The sequence below is a fragment of the Botrytis fragariae genome (assembly GCF_013461495.1).
Source record: "Botrytis fragariae strain BVB16 chromosome Unknown tig00000006, whole genome shotgun sequence".
NCBI classification, from domain to species: Eukaryota; Fungi; Ascomycota; class Leotiomycetes; order Helotiales; family Sclerotiniaceae; genus Botrytis; species Botrytis fragariae.
In genome coordinates, this window is record NW_023500988.1 from 1724197 (window position 1) to 1740556 (window position 16360).

Sequence of the window (16360 nt, forward strand, 5' to 3'; positions counted from 1 at the left end):
CCTCGTTCAGCTTGTATAGTGCATGTCCCTCACGGGCAACCAGGAAGAATAATTGGTGTTTATATACGGGGCATTTGGGGTGTTATAAAAAGATGATAGAATATCGTTGAGCATTTTCATCCGTTGATAGATCTTGAGCATCCATAGCATAGAACAGTATTTGAACTGATGTCTTCCTTTACTGGCCTTGAATCAGGATTTTGATCCCCGCCCCAACCGTAAATACCATCAGTACCCTCTGCGACAGGTAGTCCGCAAATTCCACAGCCCTTCGATACGTGGTCAGTAGAAGGTTTCAATTTGCTCGACGTCCTAACAACATTGGCAACTATACTAGGGAAATTCTCCTCGACAGATTCGAAATATTGTGCCATTAAATCGTCAATCGTTGTCGATTTAGAGGAAGCAGATATATGGGAGGGTGGCTCCTGATACACGACTAGCTCCGGGAGAGGTGTCGTTGAAGAGGAAAATGTCATGATTTCTTTTTTAAGGATATCTCGTAAGGGATAATTAAAGCCCATTCCGTATGGTGATGGTCCATCGGAGACTTGCCATGGCAGAGAGAATCCACGCCCCTTGGCTGTTTCAGTGAGCGTCTTTTCTGCTAGTCGTGTAGTAGTATCACCGAACAAGATGCTCTCGCAATCATTTCTTTTGGCGACATCCACTAGGAGTCTATTCAAGAGCGTAGATACAATATCGGCCCTGGAAGTTGCAGATGACATTGTAGAGACAATATTCTGCAGATCCAAACTCGAGGCTTTGGTACCCTGAGTAGGAACGTCTGATATTCCCAAAGATGCCCAATCAATACCTTCCAGTTGTAATGCTTCCTGAAGTCCATAACTTGAATAAGAATGTCTAGGGTATTGGTCCTTGTATTTTTGCAATAAAGCAGCAGAGGCTTCTCTGTCCGCATCATCCAGGTAAAGATCGATATGTACAACGAATAGTTCATATGAAACCCGGTTCATCCGCTCTTGTTGGGTTTGAAGGTGGCCATCTAATATATGGAGCAGGCATGACGACGAAGGCCCAAAGGAAAGTGGTAATAATAATTTTTGTGGAACTTTCGAAGATCGTTTTCCTTTATACGTTTCCATGCGCTTTACTGCCTTTGTTTTAACATACTGTGAGAAGCATTTTCTGGTAGAGAACAATTTATCAGTAAAAACTATATAAGGATGCTGGGATGCATGACGAACTGGCAAACTGATTCTGATCGAATTTGAAGCGTAGCATTAGACTCCATACATCTCTTGCAGAGCACATTTGGTTGTTCCGCAGAAGGATGCACTGCCTCAGGATTTGCCATCGCCATCGCCATCGCCAATTTATTCAAATAAGTCAAATAATTGGATGTTTCAGGTACAACAAATGTTTCAATATTCTTAATTATTTTGTGCAGATTCAAGACTTTTAATGAGGCGAGGCTGGAGCAAAATGTCAATCGCTCGAGCATAAATCTAACCATATTCAGTTAGCTTGATCTGTGCCTTACGTTTCCCTAACCCGCAATGAAGCTCTGGCTCTGTCAGCTAAGAGGGATCCCTGCCTGGGGGTTTGGTGTTGCCAGAAATCAAACAAGTCTAACAAGTCAAAACTTCATCCAGCGACAAACTTTTCATATTATTTTGTGAATGTTTGAAAAGCTGGTCTGGATGTGCATTTGAATGTTAGGGAGAACGACAATATCATTTACATTCTCAAATCTCGAGATCTTGTTCCCTAGATACTAAAGTAACATAACTTTCAATTCGAGCCCGCGAGGCTACAGCAGACATGCGAGGTTGGCTTCATGGGTTCCTCGCATTGGGGATTTCGGCCCTGACAGTTGGTGCATTGGAGGTCAGAATGGTACGTCGACAGAGGTGGAGATGAGGTGCTTGTTTTGACGGTGATAGCAGGACGAATCTAATGACAATCGACAAGTATGCGCCGGAATGTATGACCGGAAGACTTGGGGAGGCCCGACTGAGCCGCATATATTAGTGAAATGGCTTCCAACTACACAAGACTCAGAGGATCCCGATCCAATTGCAAGTATGGTCATCTTTGAGTGGAGGGATTATGACCTGGTTGGTGTATTGCCAACCATTGACAGTATACAGGTACGATTCAACTGATTTAACTTTTACTTCCATCATCCGCTGATACCTAGGTCTAGAAAGAATTCATTTGCGATCCAGAGAATATCAGCAATGGTTTCTGTAATAGTAACCAAACTGGTCAATTCCTCCTTGCGCCAAACGCAACAGAAAATTCGATCAGTCAAATTTACACTGGAGCCGTTCATCTCAACAGCACCGGCCCACCAATCAATTATCCTATCAAGAAGACTGGCTATTACTGTGTTGGTACAACGGGCTATTCTCCCACAAATGTTAAATATACTGCGATTGTAGAATTCCGGAATGCCTATGGGGAGCTTCCAGCAGCACAAATACCAAAACTGCCATTTTACGGTATTATCACAATTGTGTACGCTGTTATAGGAATGTAGGTCAAACTGTTCCCCTATTTGTTTTTGCCGAAGCTAATTATTGATTGACAGTCTTTGGGCATTTCTCTATGTGCAACATCGGGAAGATATTCGTTAGTATTCTCGGTCGAGTTTTTTATATCTATACTAACATCTCAATAGTGCCTGTACAGAACTACATTACAGCAATCATTGTATTTTTGATAGTCGAAATGCTGATGACTTGGGGCTTCTATGGTAAGTCAATTTTGCAGTTCTTCCCGGACAACGCTAACCTATGTAGACTATCTCAACCGATCTGGCAGCAATATTGGCTCAAAAGCAATGATGATCATCGTTGCTGTGCTTAATGCAGGTCGTAACTCATTCTCGTTCTTCTTGCTACTTATTGTCTGCATGGGTTATGGTGTCGTCAAGCCCAGTTTAGGCAAGACTATGGTTTATGTTCGCTATCTCGCTGGAGCTCATTTCGTCTTTGGCTTGATTTATTCAATTGCGAGCTTGACAATTACTCCTGAGCACGCTGGTAAGACCTTTCCTTACTACCAAAATATTTACGTACTAAATTATGGTTAGGTCCACTAGTACTGTTTGTTATTCTCCCCCTGGCCGGAACTCTTACAGCATTCTACGTCTGGACTCTCAATTCCCTCAACTTGACCATGAAGGATTTGAATGACCGCAAACAAACAACAAAAGCAGGCATGTATCGCAAGCTATGGTGGTGTATTCTGCTTTCGATTATCGTCATATTCGGCTTCTTTTTCTTCAACTCGTTCACTTTCGCTTCGGCTTCGGATCCTGACTTTGTTCCTTTCCACTGGAAATCCAGATGGTTTATTCTTGACGGCTGGCTTAATATTGTCTACTTGATGGACGTCGCATTTGTTGCCTGGGTATGGAGGCCAAGTGCAAACAATAGAAGGTTCGCTATGAGTGATGAGTTGGCACAAGACGATGAGGGATTTGAGATCGCCGATTTTGGCGCTGAAGATGATGACGAAGATGATATCGAGAACTCTGCAGCTCGCAGAGGTGATCGAACACAACCCGGCCAAGAAGGAGCAAGATATGATCCTCCTCCAGGAGCTAACACCGCAAAGGAGATTCCAAGAGAAAGTCTTGATGGAGAAACAATTTTTGCAGTTGGAGAAGATGGTGACCGCTGGTCAGATGATGATGATGACGATTCGGAGGCAGGAAAAAAACTTGTGGGTGGAAAGGGGACAAAAGGTGCACACAATGATTCGGACTCAGATTAAGCGAGATTTTTACCATGTATCATAATGGGTCGGCGTTGGGTATTACTGAGAAAGAAGGAAATGGCATTTACAATTCTAAGCTCGGGGGATTTGTCATAGCATTTGTACTGGTGTATTATTCTAGCAAAGCGTTTATCTATAGAATTTATACTATGGACTATATTTACATGTACCAATCTCTAAATTGCTTGATAAATGGTTGATTGTCAATGATGATTGCCGCTCCTGAAAATCCATTTCTTCATTCTCACTACCCCAGTTTTATATAAATAGTCGCGGCGTATTTATCTCAAATGCCAATGCACTTAACTTCACCCCTTCAGGCCTCAATCTCATTGATTCCCCTTGTATAAGTATAAACTGGCAAAGGTCCCGCTCTCTTAATCATGCCCTTCGACATCTTATCCCCATCAATAATACTCCTGCCAAGCCCTACTGTACTATTTTTCACCCGATTCTCAAATTCTTTTCCATTACCCTTTACAGAGTTGTGCATGCGCGGACTTGTTTCAATGAAATGCGCAAGGGCTGCTCCTTGCGCAATACCCATATCGCTGGTTAGGCGGCGGAGTGCAGTACAAGCGAAGGTGCGGTCCTCGGGCGAAGTAACGCGGGATACGGCTGCGATATAGAGTGGCCAGACGAGAAAATAGGCGCCGGCTGCGGGAAAAGAGAAAGAGGGGGATGTGAGGCCAGTCTCAGCGAGAATAGAGGGAGTATCAGGGACGCAGGCATCTGGGTAGAGGGTGGAGAAAAGATTGCTGATTTCATTGGGAGTCGAAGGTGGGTGGTTATTGAGGGGTGTTGGGGTGCGGGATAGAGGTGTAGAGTGGCCAGGAGATGAAGTCCAGGTTGACGGTTTGCGCTTTACGTAGCCCAGACATTGGGGTACTGAGCGTAAAATTCCATCGCGCATTTGGATTAGTGTATCTGTGCTCAACTGATATTGAGCCATGTAGCTCATAGACGTAAAACGTGGGGGTATGGAATCAAACCCTTCAAGAATATGTTGTCTGATCACCTCGTTAAGCATGATTCGGGAATTTCGCATCGAGTTCCATATTTGCGCTATCCAATAGTCGTAGTATATGTCGTAAGAACCCTTAAAGACGATTTCTGGAGCCTCATTCTCCCCAGCTTGCACGGTCTCGACTTCCCAGCCGGGTGGTACATTAGCAAATATTTGTTGTAACTCTTCGTCGAGAGCAAGAGCAGCGGCAATGACTTGTTCGCTATCGCCTAATTTACCGGTTCGGAGATCGGATCTGAAGTACGTAAATTTGTCCAGGATAGCCAGCATTCTGAAAGCGGGATCCCGGAGGTCAAGCTGCTTATAAACTGCGGCTCGTAGGGCCATAATCTCTTGTGGCATCGGGATCTCTCGCTGTAGAGCGCTTATGAGGAGATGAGCTGTTATCTGCATGAACAGACCCACCCCCACTCGTGTTTTGAACTGTGAAGGGCCTCGAAGCTTAATAAGCGTCGAGGCTCCATTGATGTGTTCGGTCCATGCTTTTAAAGACAATCGATTGGTACATGTTACTGTTTCAAATACGGCTAATACCATGATAGATAGCAATGTACTATCTTTGACAGCATCTGTAGGAGATCTAAGTGCACCATTGACACGCCTCAGCGCAACCATATATTCATGACGAGCTTCACCTAGTAGTTGAGGTGATTTGGTTCTGTTAGCAAGACCAGCAAGACCGACAGCCGTCATGCTTGTAGATAAAGCTTCATCCAGACCACCATTGCGACAGAGGTCCTTCAGATAATTGAAGTGCCCGTGCGATGGTCCGGATACCCCAGCCACAAAATTGGTAATGAAGTATGAGGTACCCTGCTCAACGATTGATGGAGCTAATGCGGCTCTTGGCCGTGGAGCCGTTAAAATTTCGTTCAACTCAAATTCGTCGTCATCTTCATAGTTCGATGAGGATGCCGAAGTACTTTGACTTGAAAGCCTCCGGTCACTCGATGAGGAGGCTCTACTTGTTGCTTTTGTTCTAGTGGCAATAGATGGCCTGGGTGATCGCTGCTCTTTTTCGCTAGCTTTAAGTTTTCTAGCCTTCTCCTTGGCTTTGGCTTTCTCAATGACAGCGGAACTTTCATTTCGGAAAGCCAAATCAAGCATATTCCGATAACCTGGACATATTTTACTCGCTTTCGTACAATTCGTGCAGGTTGGTTGTTCCTGCCCACACTATACGAGACATATGATTAGTCATCTCGCGCTCCTTTCCTCGTTTGAGCGAGATTGCAACCCAAATAGGGTGTGCAGTCTCAGTGATGTTGAGCCTCTTTGCATTAGTAGCCTGGGCACTACCAAGTCTTGCAGGACGTATTAAAGGTCAAGGGTTTCCACGTACACGAATCTTTCTCTCTCTACAATTTGCACATCCTTTTGAAGGCTTTCCACAATATACCATGATGAGCGACGACTAAGAAAATGTTTCCACAAACACAATTGAATAGTGGCATACTTTCGTCAATGGGTGGGAGAATAGAAAGCTTTTTGTATAATTCTTACCACGGCCATTCATGCTGGATACTCCGACATTCTTGCTTGGAGTGAAATTGCAAGTACATCAGCCCCAAGGAAACGCTTCTAGCGCCTGAACAATTTTGAAGCTTCGGATGACAATAACGTAGATACAACTAATAGCGCCGCAGCTTGATTTACTCAAACCAGCTCAGGCATGCTACTTCAACGGGTTTGAATAGGCTTCTCTTCCTATTAAGCAATGTTGACGCCTGTCAACAGGTCCGCATCTGATGGCGGTCAGGGCAGAATTCTTGAGAAGGCAAGATCTGCGCTCCCGAAAAGGAATATTCTCGCTGCAAAAATTACGAACAGTGAGAGGCCTCGCATTGCATTCCCAATTTGGTTTGAGTGATACTTCTGCAGGGACCGCGTGGCACCTCCTAGGATTACGGACCTGGTCCACTCTTGAAGCTTAGACACCGGTACAGTAAGCTCGCTTCTATCGTCTATAGCTAGCGAGGCTAGGGGAACAGAAGCTTAAAGGTTTGTGTATTATTTGACGGTACCAAAAATATTGAATGTCGATGAGAATCGCGGTTGTAGGATCTTGATTATCTCCGAGTAATTGCATGTCTCGATGATTCATTGGTCTGGTTTACGACTGTTGCCTTTTCAACAGTAGGTTTGCTGTCTTGAAATTTCGGGCTTAAACAGCCCCGACCCACTAACACCATAATTAGCATACAGGTCAAAAATTAACATCTTTTTTTGACTATCCTTTCTACAACGATGTCACACGGAGCTCGCTGAGGTACATTTTGTATTGGATCCATATCATACGGTAAATGCAGCAATGGAATCAATGCAGTGGCCGCTGAGCGCAATGACCCGATAACTTTCGGGATATCATTGGCAAGAGTCCCGAATTCCGTGCATGTAGAGATGCACCTCGGGGTTCATTCAACTCACGACGATAATGTCTGCCTATTTATCACATGAAAGAGGGCCCAAAGGATTGCTTCATCTGATGTTGCTTGGTGAGGATGCTTACTTGGGATGACTTCAATATTCTTATATCCGTTAAGGCCGGATATCGAAGCGGGCAAAGATATCCTTCAAGGCAATATGATATCCTTCAAGGCAATATGATATCGAATGATCCATTCCAAAATGCAGCAGCTGAAAATTCGGTTTACGTCTTCACACGACGAATGTATGCAAGCCTCATCATCTATAGCTATATAGACTTCAAAAAGTGGCTTATATACTATTTCGATTTCGGCGGTGGGTGTCTCTAGACACCATGTACCATGTGCATTTTGCCTCCAAATTACCAGTCATCTCTCTCAAAGCCGCTACAGCTCTTCGAGTCGTTTCTTTTCTTTCTTTTATTCCTCAAAATTTCGACACATTTTTTGCACTCATCACCATCTGTCAAGAATGATCTCTTGAAAGAGCTCGTAGTTCCAGCAACCAACTATTTCCTTGCTGAGATAATTCAACAATCCCGCTATTGTATACTTTGGGCTCTTAGTCTCCGAATATTGGTTTTGACACCAGCAGGATTCAAATTTGGATACTATTCTCTTTACAAAGAACAATACCATATATTCTTAACTATCCGGTTGCAGTGCGATTACGGCTTCCTTTTTTGATCGATTTGCTTCGTCGAGATTGGCCTAGACAAGGGAATAGCCTCTTGATGACGAGGACCAGAGCTTGATCTCTTCACACAGCAACAACGCTGGGCGTATCTGCACATTTCAAGATCTTCTTTTAGGCTCACACGGCTCCTTTTGAATAGCACCAAGCTGAGCGAATTTTATCTCAGTCTCGAAATTATCCCTACTGTCGATGTACTTATTAGTTGACATAGAAAACTGGTATCCAAACCCCAAAAATCCATGCTCAAATTCTTCAGACAACAACTCGCAAATACAGGAAAGCTATCCCCTTGTCAATTTATCGATTCGAGTAGCTTATTGGTAAAGCTCGAGGTTAAATCTTTCTGCTTGACCATAAAGATTGTATATCAAAAATTAGATTCGACGATCCATTCAAGATCGATTTGTATGTTTACAAACCCACTCTACAGAGCAACTCTGAGGCACAAATAAATTTCGTCCTCTCAGTATTCTGCAAACGAACATAGAAAGAGGTCACTACGTCTCTTTTTTCGACTTCTGTGGCGATAAAAAGATTCATACCGATTTTGTGTTCGGTGACAACAGGATTAACGTTTCAGTCCGGTTCATGGTACATATTACAGAGAAAATAAGATCTACTAAACTAGAATCATATCAATAGAAAATCTTCCAATACTTGTTGATATACGGTAGGAATTTATGTATACATTCTAATCCGAAAGCACGTCATTGAATGGCATGCAAGGTAGTAAATTGTTATCGCTGGCAAGTATTGTCTAGGCTTCTTTCTGCCTAATTACAATATAAGGCTTATGAAAACTCTATCTAGACGACTCCTACCGAGAGAATGAGTATGAGAATTAATTGAATAAGTAGTTCCCATATATATATATTCGAAGACGTCAATTGACCAGTTCTACAGCTTTTCTCCTCTCTCACTTCTGTCTCACCCTTGTCATTTATTCTTCAATCAGCCAGAGTTCATTCTCCCGCTGGCACAGAGGATCAATTACGAAACTCGAAATTCTCCCTTTTTCTTCCACATGTACATAGCCACTGACAACAAACTCAGTGCATTCCCAATCTGAAATAGCACGAAGTTGATCTGCAAATCCATGTGTATGGTCGTTAGCCGAAAGCTTAATCATCGGGGGCTGAGCTTACTCTCATGTCAGCCACGTTTTCAACTACATGCATGCCTAATTAGGATTAGTTTCCAGCCTTACCATGGGTCTATAGGGTTTTCTCAATGAGGGAATTGTTAAGTTGGTGGTAGAAACTTTACTTTTCGGGTGTTTGATGAGTATCGAAGTCTGGGATGAACCAGATCAGGTAAGAAGAGATATCGAGGATGGGAGAGTATATATTGTTTGGGACTTCTTGTTAATATGTTGTTTGTTCATTCCTTCCACATCAATCAATCAGCTGTAGTTCAAGCTTTTCGAGTCTTCACTTTAAATCAAGAATTTACAACAGAGTAATCTCTTTTCTACTTTCCACTACACAAACTCTAGTCGAAAGTTATATACCCCTTTTCTTGACCTAGCATTTCGTCGACACAAAAGACAGACCATGACCATTACCTATCGCAACGGTGTTGGAATTGGTGAACTGATCGTCTATATCCCTTCCCTCTTCCTCTCCGTCTTCCTCGCTTTTCGTCATGGATTCGGCCGCAGTGCAGGCTGGTACTTCCTCATAATCTTCTGTCTCGCTCGAATCATCGGTCCCTGCATGTCTCTCGCCGCCATATCTTCTCCTTCGGTATCCCTCTACACCGGCGCACTCATCCTGCAAAACATCGGCTTATCGCCTTTGATACTCACTACATTGGGACTCTTAAGTCGCGTTTTAGACAGCATCAATCGAAATACCCACACACTCATCCAACCTCGCATGCTGAAACTCATCGAGATACTTACATTGGTCGGCTTGATACTTGGTATTGTGGGTGGACTTAATGCAAGTGATACCTACACTTCGACTGGGAAATGGGTGCCGGGAACCGAAAGCAAAGTTTCTAACGTCTTGTTTATTGTTTCATTCGTGGCAATTATAGCCACCACAATACTCATCAGTTTCTCAATCTCACATGCGGAAGGTGGGGAGAAGAGGATTTTGTTGGGAATTGCCATCGCGTTGCCATTCCTGTTTGTTCGACTCTTGTATTCCGTTCTTTCGACATTCGTGACACACTCTACGAAATTCAATGCTTTCAGTGGAAGCGTCTCGATTTTGTTATGTATGGACCTGCTTGAAGAATTGGTCATTGTGGTTGTCTATTTGGCAATTGGAGTCACATTGAAAGTTAAATCTAAAGACGTGGTTGCAGATACGGAGATCCAACGGGTTTCAGGGACTTCGGAAAGTGAGGAACCGCTTGGTCGACAAAACCAGCAGAAAAGAACACAACAACAGAATCAAAAAGCAGGAGCAGAAAATGTAGTGTTGAGGATTGCGAAGAAGACGATTATTGGGAGGTTGGTAATGGCATTCATACCAGAGAAGAAGGCAGATGTGGAGATGCAGCATTATGTTCAAAAATAAAGAGTGGTGAGTTAGGGGAGGGAGTCCGAGGGAGCTGTTTGAGTCTGTTCATGTCATTATGTTTTTAGCGTTGGTGTTGGAAAAGATGGTTTGGTTTGATGTTATCGGTCTGTGAAATAGTTGAAGATTTCTTCGTATATATCTCATTTCTCTATAGACTGTATATTTTATAGTATCCCTTAATTAGCATTTCAAATCCTCAATGTATGTGAGTGGCTGCTCGGGTTGCATACCAAGTTGAATGTGTGATATTGAGAAGTCCAACAAGACCAAAATAGCAATCAAAATGCAAGACTTGACCATTCCCACATACTCTTCTAGATCGTTCTCCTGAACCTAATTTCATACACCGAAACAAAGATTTGATACTGACATGGAGGAATGGTATTCCAAAACATACTGACCTGTATGTTTCACGTTTTACTCTCATCTATTTGTTCGTTAATTAATTCATTAATCATCACTACTGGGTATCTAACGTGACCAAGAAAAGTTCTCTCCACGGAGGAAAACCTAGGGCGCATACATGAGAGACATCTATCAAATATGATTCAACGAAACCCAAAAACCCAAACCCTTTCACAGAGGCAAGAACCCACCACCCAACAACCCCAATAACGCATCTCTCTCTTCCCTCCTCATCTCCTCAACCCTCTTATCCACACTCTCCACCTTCCTCACAATCTCATCCACCCTCTCTTCCTCCACCTTCTCCTTCGATCTCTTCGCAATCCTCTTCTTATGAAAATATCGCGAACTAGTCCGGATACGCGTCCCATCCATTTTATATCCCCGACTCGTCTCCTTACTATCCATACCATATCGATATTCCCCTGTATCGAGGTCGATTTCGGTGCGACGTTTGGCTTTCATGTTGAAGGAGATGCGGTCGCGTACGAAGGTGTATTGATGGTAGCCATCTATTTCGGGGCGAGGTGGTGGCCAGATTTGCTTGGAGGATGAAGCGGCTGTGGGTGGGAAGAGGAGATACTCTGGGGTGTGGAGACGAAGATGGGGTGGTGGCGGTGAAGGACGGGTTGGAATGGGATGAAAGAGATTGTATGGGGGTTGAGCGGGATGGGAGATGGAGACCCGGGAGACAGAGATCGGGTCTTCTGTATACGCATCGTCGTCTTTGTCATAATCTTTCATGGGGTCGAAATGGATGAGTTCGATGGAGCGGTGTGGGGAGGCGATCGAGTAGAAAGATTCTTGTTGTGGTGGTAAATCTGGAATGTAATGTGCTTGAACGTCGGTATCTAAATGTAAATATTTAGTGGGTAGTCTAAAATAATTAATTAGATCTTAATACTTGATGCAGAATCTGATGTTCCATCTAGTTGAGCAAAAACTGTAGCTGTAGGAATGAATTCTTTCTTCGTGCTATTCTTCTTGGCGTTGTGAACCGAGTGGGCATATTGGGTTCTAGTGCTGAAGATTGTACCGGGCAGTGGGTTTTCGGGAATCGAAATTCCAAATTGAGGACCGGCCACATCTGGAAAGGCGGTTCTGCCTTTTATGGTTTTGGGCGAAGGCACAATTGGCGTAGTGGTGGAACTAGAGATAGATCTGGTGATTCTTCAGAAACTCATCGGTAGTAGATTATCTGGAACGAAATTTATGTCTTCATCTGTAATTTCTTGTAAACTTAATGTCGAGGGTGGGTGTTTCCACTACAAACCAGATTCAGGTTGAAACGTACGTATAAACCCCATATCGTCACGAATGAAAAATGGGTTGTTACTCGATTGGCCTGGTGCTACAGCAGAAGTATCAGACGAAGGACTTTGCTGCGAAGAAGAATTTGGTGTGGCAAGTTGGGTTCTATGACCAGTAGTGGATATAATTGATAGTGCATTAGCAGCTACTACTGTAGAGCTCGATTCAGTTTGCTGATCTCCCTGATTATCACGCAGTGTTGATAGCGAGTGGTGGGTATTCGAAGTTATGCGAGCAAGCTCATTTTCCTCTTCTTCTTTGCGTAAGAGATAGAGTTGTTGTCCCCCAGCTGATATTGCAGGATGGAAGTGAGGACTCGTAGGGTCATATTTATTGCCAGTTGAGCTTGTAATATGTCTTTTTTGATAGCCTGCGTCATTAAATGGCTGTAGAGGATTTTGGTTTGTGGAAGGAAGAGGGGAGTATCCAGAATAATTTCCAGGAAGCGACATAATGGAAGCTCGATATCCTCAGGGGGAGTTTTGAGGTGTTGAGTCTGAGAACGTAGTTTGACCGAACGCATGTGTTTCCAAGGTTGCGGAGGGATATGATTGATGAAATACATGGGCATGGAGAGAATTTCCCATTGATGTGTTACTATCTGTCGATTCACTCTTCCAATTTGGAGTGTAATTGGAATTGAAACTTTGTTGCTGTACTGGGACTCTTGATTCACCATCAATATTTGAAGGGATATTGGCACGGGAAATCATGTCCCGTGCTGGTTCTCTTCTTTTCGGGACATACGGCATAGAAGTTGTAGAGGCTTGGGTAGAATATGGGCTTGCGTATTGATGTTCTTGACCTTTTTGATGCAATGGCCATGGCGTATAAACACCTCCACCGTTGGTGTTTGGCGGACATCCAGGAACCGCGGTGGTAAATGTAGATGTGTGATTCTGAGGTTGCTGACCAAACTGTGCAAATCGTAATGAGAATGGTTGTGCATCGGGAGATTGGGAGTGATAACTAGCAGACTCGTTTTTATTGTCATTCTCAACTGATGAAATACTAGCACGTCGAGGAGTTGGTGAAATCGAAATACCCCTTGTCATCCAAGGCTTCTGAGGAGATCCAGCAAAAGCATTTGACGTAGCATTGATGGAAATCACTTTCTCTGCAGACCTCCATTGTAAGGGTTCTTCTTTCGGTATTCTTGTAGGATGTTGACTGGACCTGTATTTAACTTCACTGATCCCACATGCCGCAATAATCCTGACGGCTGAAAATGGTTCCCTCCTAGGCTCCTGGCTGAAATCTGGTTCCGCAAATATCTGAGCCCATAGGAGTCTCCCAGCTTCTTCAAGTCCTTCAACATAGCCAGTCTTCTCAAATACTCTCAAAAATTCGTAAATTCTTTGACCATTTGGAGAGGTGTCGTTGAGGTTTTTTCGAAATTCAAGTGGAAGTGCATCGATAGCTCGTAGTTCATTGACTGATTTGACTTTGTTAGTTCTTGATTTTTAAATGATAATGAATGATGCAGAACTAAGAAATATAAAAAAGGAACATACCTGTTGGTGGCTGATGAAACTTATCTCTAACAGCTTTTATATGACGATCTCGAAGGAGACGCGGTACTTCATCTCCATCTCCAGGCATTTGGGCAACGTGAATACAAGCTATTTGTGTGCGGTATTTGTGGATATGGAGAGAAGAGAGATTTGGCGTGCAAAGAAATGACTCAAGTCATGCAAAGTAGATATACGACTAGAAGAGGGTTATTGCACGTGCTTCTAAAGGGCAATACGTGTAACCAAATGTTAGGAAGAGGCTACAAGATCTAGCAAAAAGTTCTTGAGGATGCCATACGGCGTGTCATCTTACCGCTTTCCAAAAGACGGATCAATACGGGCCCGAAAGTGAAGGAATAGATGCGACGAGAGTCCATCACCCAATCAAACCCAACCCCTCCATATTCACTTTCGCTTCTTTCCAATATAGCCCCAAACAATGTCATTAACCTCGAACCAAATCACCAAGTGGTGGTTTGGTTCAACGGTCAAGTGGCCGACTTTGCTATACAATCTTTGCTATACCCATAACTTGCTACAAAGCTGTTGCTATACCCCACTAACCCTAATTCGTGCTAATCATCAATGTAAGTGTGTTATTTCTTTTGCCCTTTTTATACTAGGTACAGTGCATGTAGTCTTTTCTTTTGCCAACATTCTGTGTTGGAGGTAGAGTAGAGTGTGAGGTTATTCTTTTGACGCGGTGATGATAGCCGCCACAGGATAAGCGACGACGTTGACACAGTGACTGGAAGGATTCTAAGAGCACTTGCGAGATTAGTGGGTCTGTTTACGGTTCATAGAAAAGTGAATCTGACAATGCATGTAATTTCAAGCCTTTTAGAAGCAGTCTCAACGTTCATGGTCTTCCGTGCCCCATAGTCAATCACCATGTCTTTGCATTGCATAGACTTATTAATTGGACGGTCTTAGAATAAATCAACTTTTGATTTTCCTTCAAATTCCAGAGATCTGATATTAGATTGCATGCAAAGAGATAGTGTTTACATGGCATCCAAGAAGTGAAGAAGAGGTAGCAAAGAACTGATTGTTAAGAAAACACGCGATTTATAGATATGTCTTCTGTATCCTTGACAGGTAGGGTATACACATGCATACTACATGATCAAAGAAACAAACATGCTTCAAAAAATACTGCAGCATAGTTTTCCGTTGAGTCTTGACCAAAAAGTTGACGAAAGTAAGCCATAGCGAGGGCATAGAACCAACCCACTTCATTCAGTGGCAAGTAATGCTTTAATTATACATTGCTGTTCTTCTATAATATATCCCTCAACTTTTTATCCCGAAAAACTCTAGCGATTTAAAAATTACAAATTGGTTAGATCGTACTCCAAGCATTGTCAATAGGAAGTGCAACACCGTTGATAGACTTCGCTCCGTCGCTTGCAAGGAACAAAATTGTTTCAGCGATTGCCGAAACGGCAACATTGGGCATTTCGCCAGGCTTTATGTGCAAAGCGAGAACTGGTCTATAATGTTGTCAATAAGAAAGACAGGAGAACGACTGGCCCAGAAAAATCTTACCCCCATACAGCGGCCGCTTCTTGATCAAGGGTTTCCATGTTCATCGAGCTGCCCATGTTGGTCATTACACCTGTGATATGCGTTAGTGAGTGTTACAAAAGTATTGTATCTTTGGAAGAAGTCGGTTCTGACCTCCAGGACAAACAGCATTGCATCTGATACCCTCATCCCTAAATCTGAATGCAGTATTCTTGGTCACACCCAACTATAGCATCATTAGCTCCCAGAACTCACGCTTCTTAACCGGAATACTACGAACCAATCCATGCTTAGAAGCTGTATAAGCAACTCCTGCCGCAGCACCACTCAATGAAGCTTTACTACATATATTTATAATGACACCATTCTTCTTAGCTCTCATGAAAGGTAGAACAGCCCTGATTAGTTTCGTAGGAGCCGTGAGATTGATTGCAATGACACGATCCCAATCACCATCCGTGACCTTGTCGGCTGAGGCCATTGAGTCCATCACACCAGCTACATTGGCCAGAACGTCAATGGTATCGCTAGAGGTTCTTTTAGTGTCTTTGAAAGCGGGTTGAATGTATGCATGTGGTTGATAGTTCAAGCCCACCGAAAAAGAAGAGCACCTACCCAAATCGAGCAACACAGATCTTCACAAGCTCATCGCACTCTCCATCTTTGCTCAGGTCTCCTCTATGGAATTGGAACTACTCAAATTCCCATGTCAGTATCTGATATTCTTTCTCCCATAAGTTCCACGCCCCCGAAAAATAGTATAGCGTTCAAAAGCTTCAATCAATATACACTCACCATCTCTTGGTTCTCCTTATTCAACAGAGTATGATCCATCTCGCTCACATCGACACCTAATACCTTGTACTGATGGCTCAAAAACAACCGCGTTGTCTCGAGCCCCATCCCACTTGCGCATCCCGTCACGATGGCTACCTTATTAGACCCTTGCCCGTCAACCATGTTGCTTAGTTGTAATGTTAATGATTTTGCTCAAATATCGCTGATTGTTTGATTCTAGTTTGATGAATTTTGACTTGTTGATTTTCAAATCTGGGAGGTATTTATGTAAAAGTATTGTCGATACTACTGTGGTCTGAACTTCACTTTGAAGATGTAGACGATTCACGGAGGTTAAGTAAGTACCGAGATTCAACAGCCGGAGGTTGTTAATA

General features: G+C 43.3%; 6 protein-coding genes across 6 annotated transcripts; 2 read left to right on the forward strand and 4 right to left on the reverse strand.

Moving 5' to 3' along the window:
* Positions 1-116: 116 nt before the first annotated feature.
* Positions 117-1330, reverse strand: Bfra_001713 (putative cytoplasmic trna 2-thiolation protein 2 protein; the record flags this gene model as incomplete). Its single annotated transcript, XM_037332138.1, has 2 exons — positions 117-1149; positions 1209-1330. The coding sequence occupies 2 exons, from the start codon at positions 1328-1330 to the stop codon at positions 117-119; spliced, it is 1155 nt and encodes a 384-aa protein (XP_037196292.1).
* A 355-nt stretch (positions 1331-1685) lies between these two features.
* Bfra_001714 (putative integral membrane protein) lies at positions 1686-3747 on the forward strand (the record flags this gene model as incomplete). Its single annotated transcript, XM_037332139.1, has 7 exons — positions 1686-1860; positions 1911-2114; positions 2171-2502; positions 2558-2598; positions 2648-2722; positions 2769-3011; positions 3062-3747. The coding sequence occupies exons 1-7, from the start codon at positions 1786-1788 to the stop codon at positions 3745-3747; spliced, it is 1656 nt and encodes a 551-aa protein (XP_037196293.1). The 5' UTR covers positions 1686-1785.
* A 319-nt stretch (positions 3748-4066) lies between these two features.
* Bfra_001715 (putative transcription factor cys6 protein) lies at positions 4067-5884 on the reverse strand (the record flags this gene model as incomplete). Its single annotated transcript, XM_037332140.1, has 1 exon — positions 4067-5884. One exon carries the CDS (start codon positions 5882-5884, stop codon positions 4067-4069), a length of 1818 nt encoding a protein of 605 aa, XP_037196294.1.
* A 3569-nt stretch (positions 5885-9453) lies between these two features.
* Bfra_001716 (putative transmembrane protein) lies at positions 9454-10428 on the forward strand (the record flags this gene model as incomplete). Its single annotated transcript, XM_037332141.1, has 1 exon — positions 9454-10428. One exon carries the CDS (start codon positions 9454-9456, stop codon positions 10426-10428), a length of 975 nt encoding a protein of 324 aa, XP_037196295.1.
* Positions 10429-11007: 579 nt separating this feature from the next.
* Bfra_001717 (uncharacterized protein) lies at positions 11008-13749 on the reverse strand (the record flags this gene model as incomplete). Its single annotated transcript, XM_037332142.1, has 5 exons — positions 11008-11687; positions 11741-11997; positions 12106-12533; positions 12711-13582; positions 13662-13749. The coding sequence occupies 5 exons, from the start codon at positions 13747-13749 to the stop codon at positions 11008-11010; spliced, it is 2325 nt and encodes a 774-aa protein (XP_037196296.1).
* A 1254-nt stretch (positions 13750-15003) lies between these two features.
* Positions 15004-16148, reverse strand: Bfra_001718 (putative short-chain dehydrogenase reductase sdr protein; the record flags this gene model as incomplete). The annotated part of the gene is made up of 6 exons (XM_037332143.1): positions 15004-15154; positions 15210-15279; positions 15342-15414; positions 15469-15715; positions 15804-15880; positions 15984-16148. 6 exons carry the CDS (start codon positions 16146-16148, stop codon positions 15004-15006), a joined length of 783 nt encoding a protein of 260 aa, XP_037196297.1.
* Positions 16149-16360: the final 212 nt, after the last annotated feature.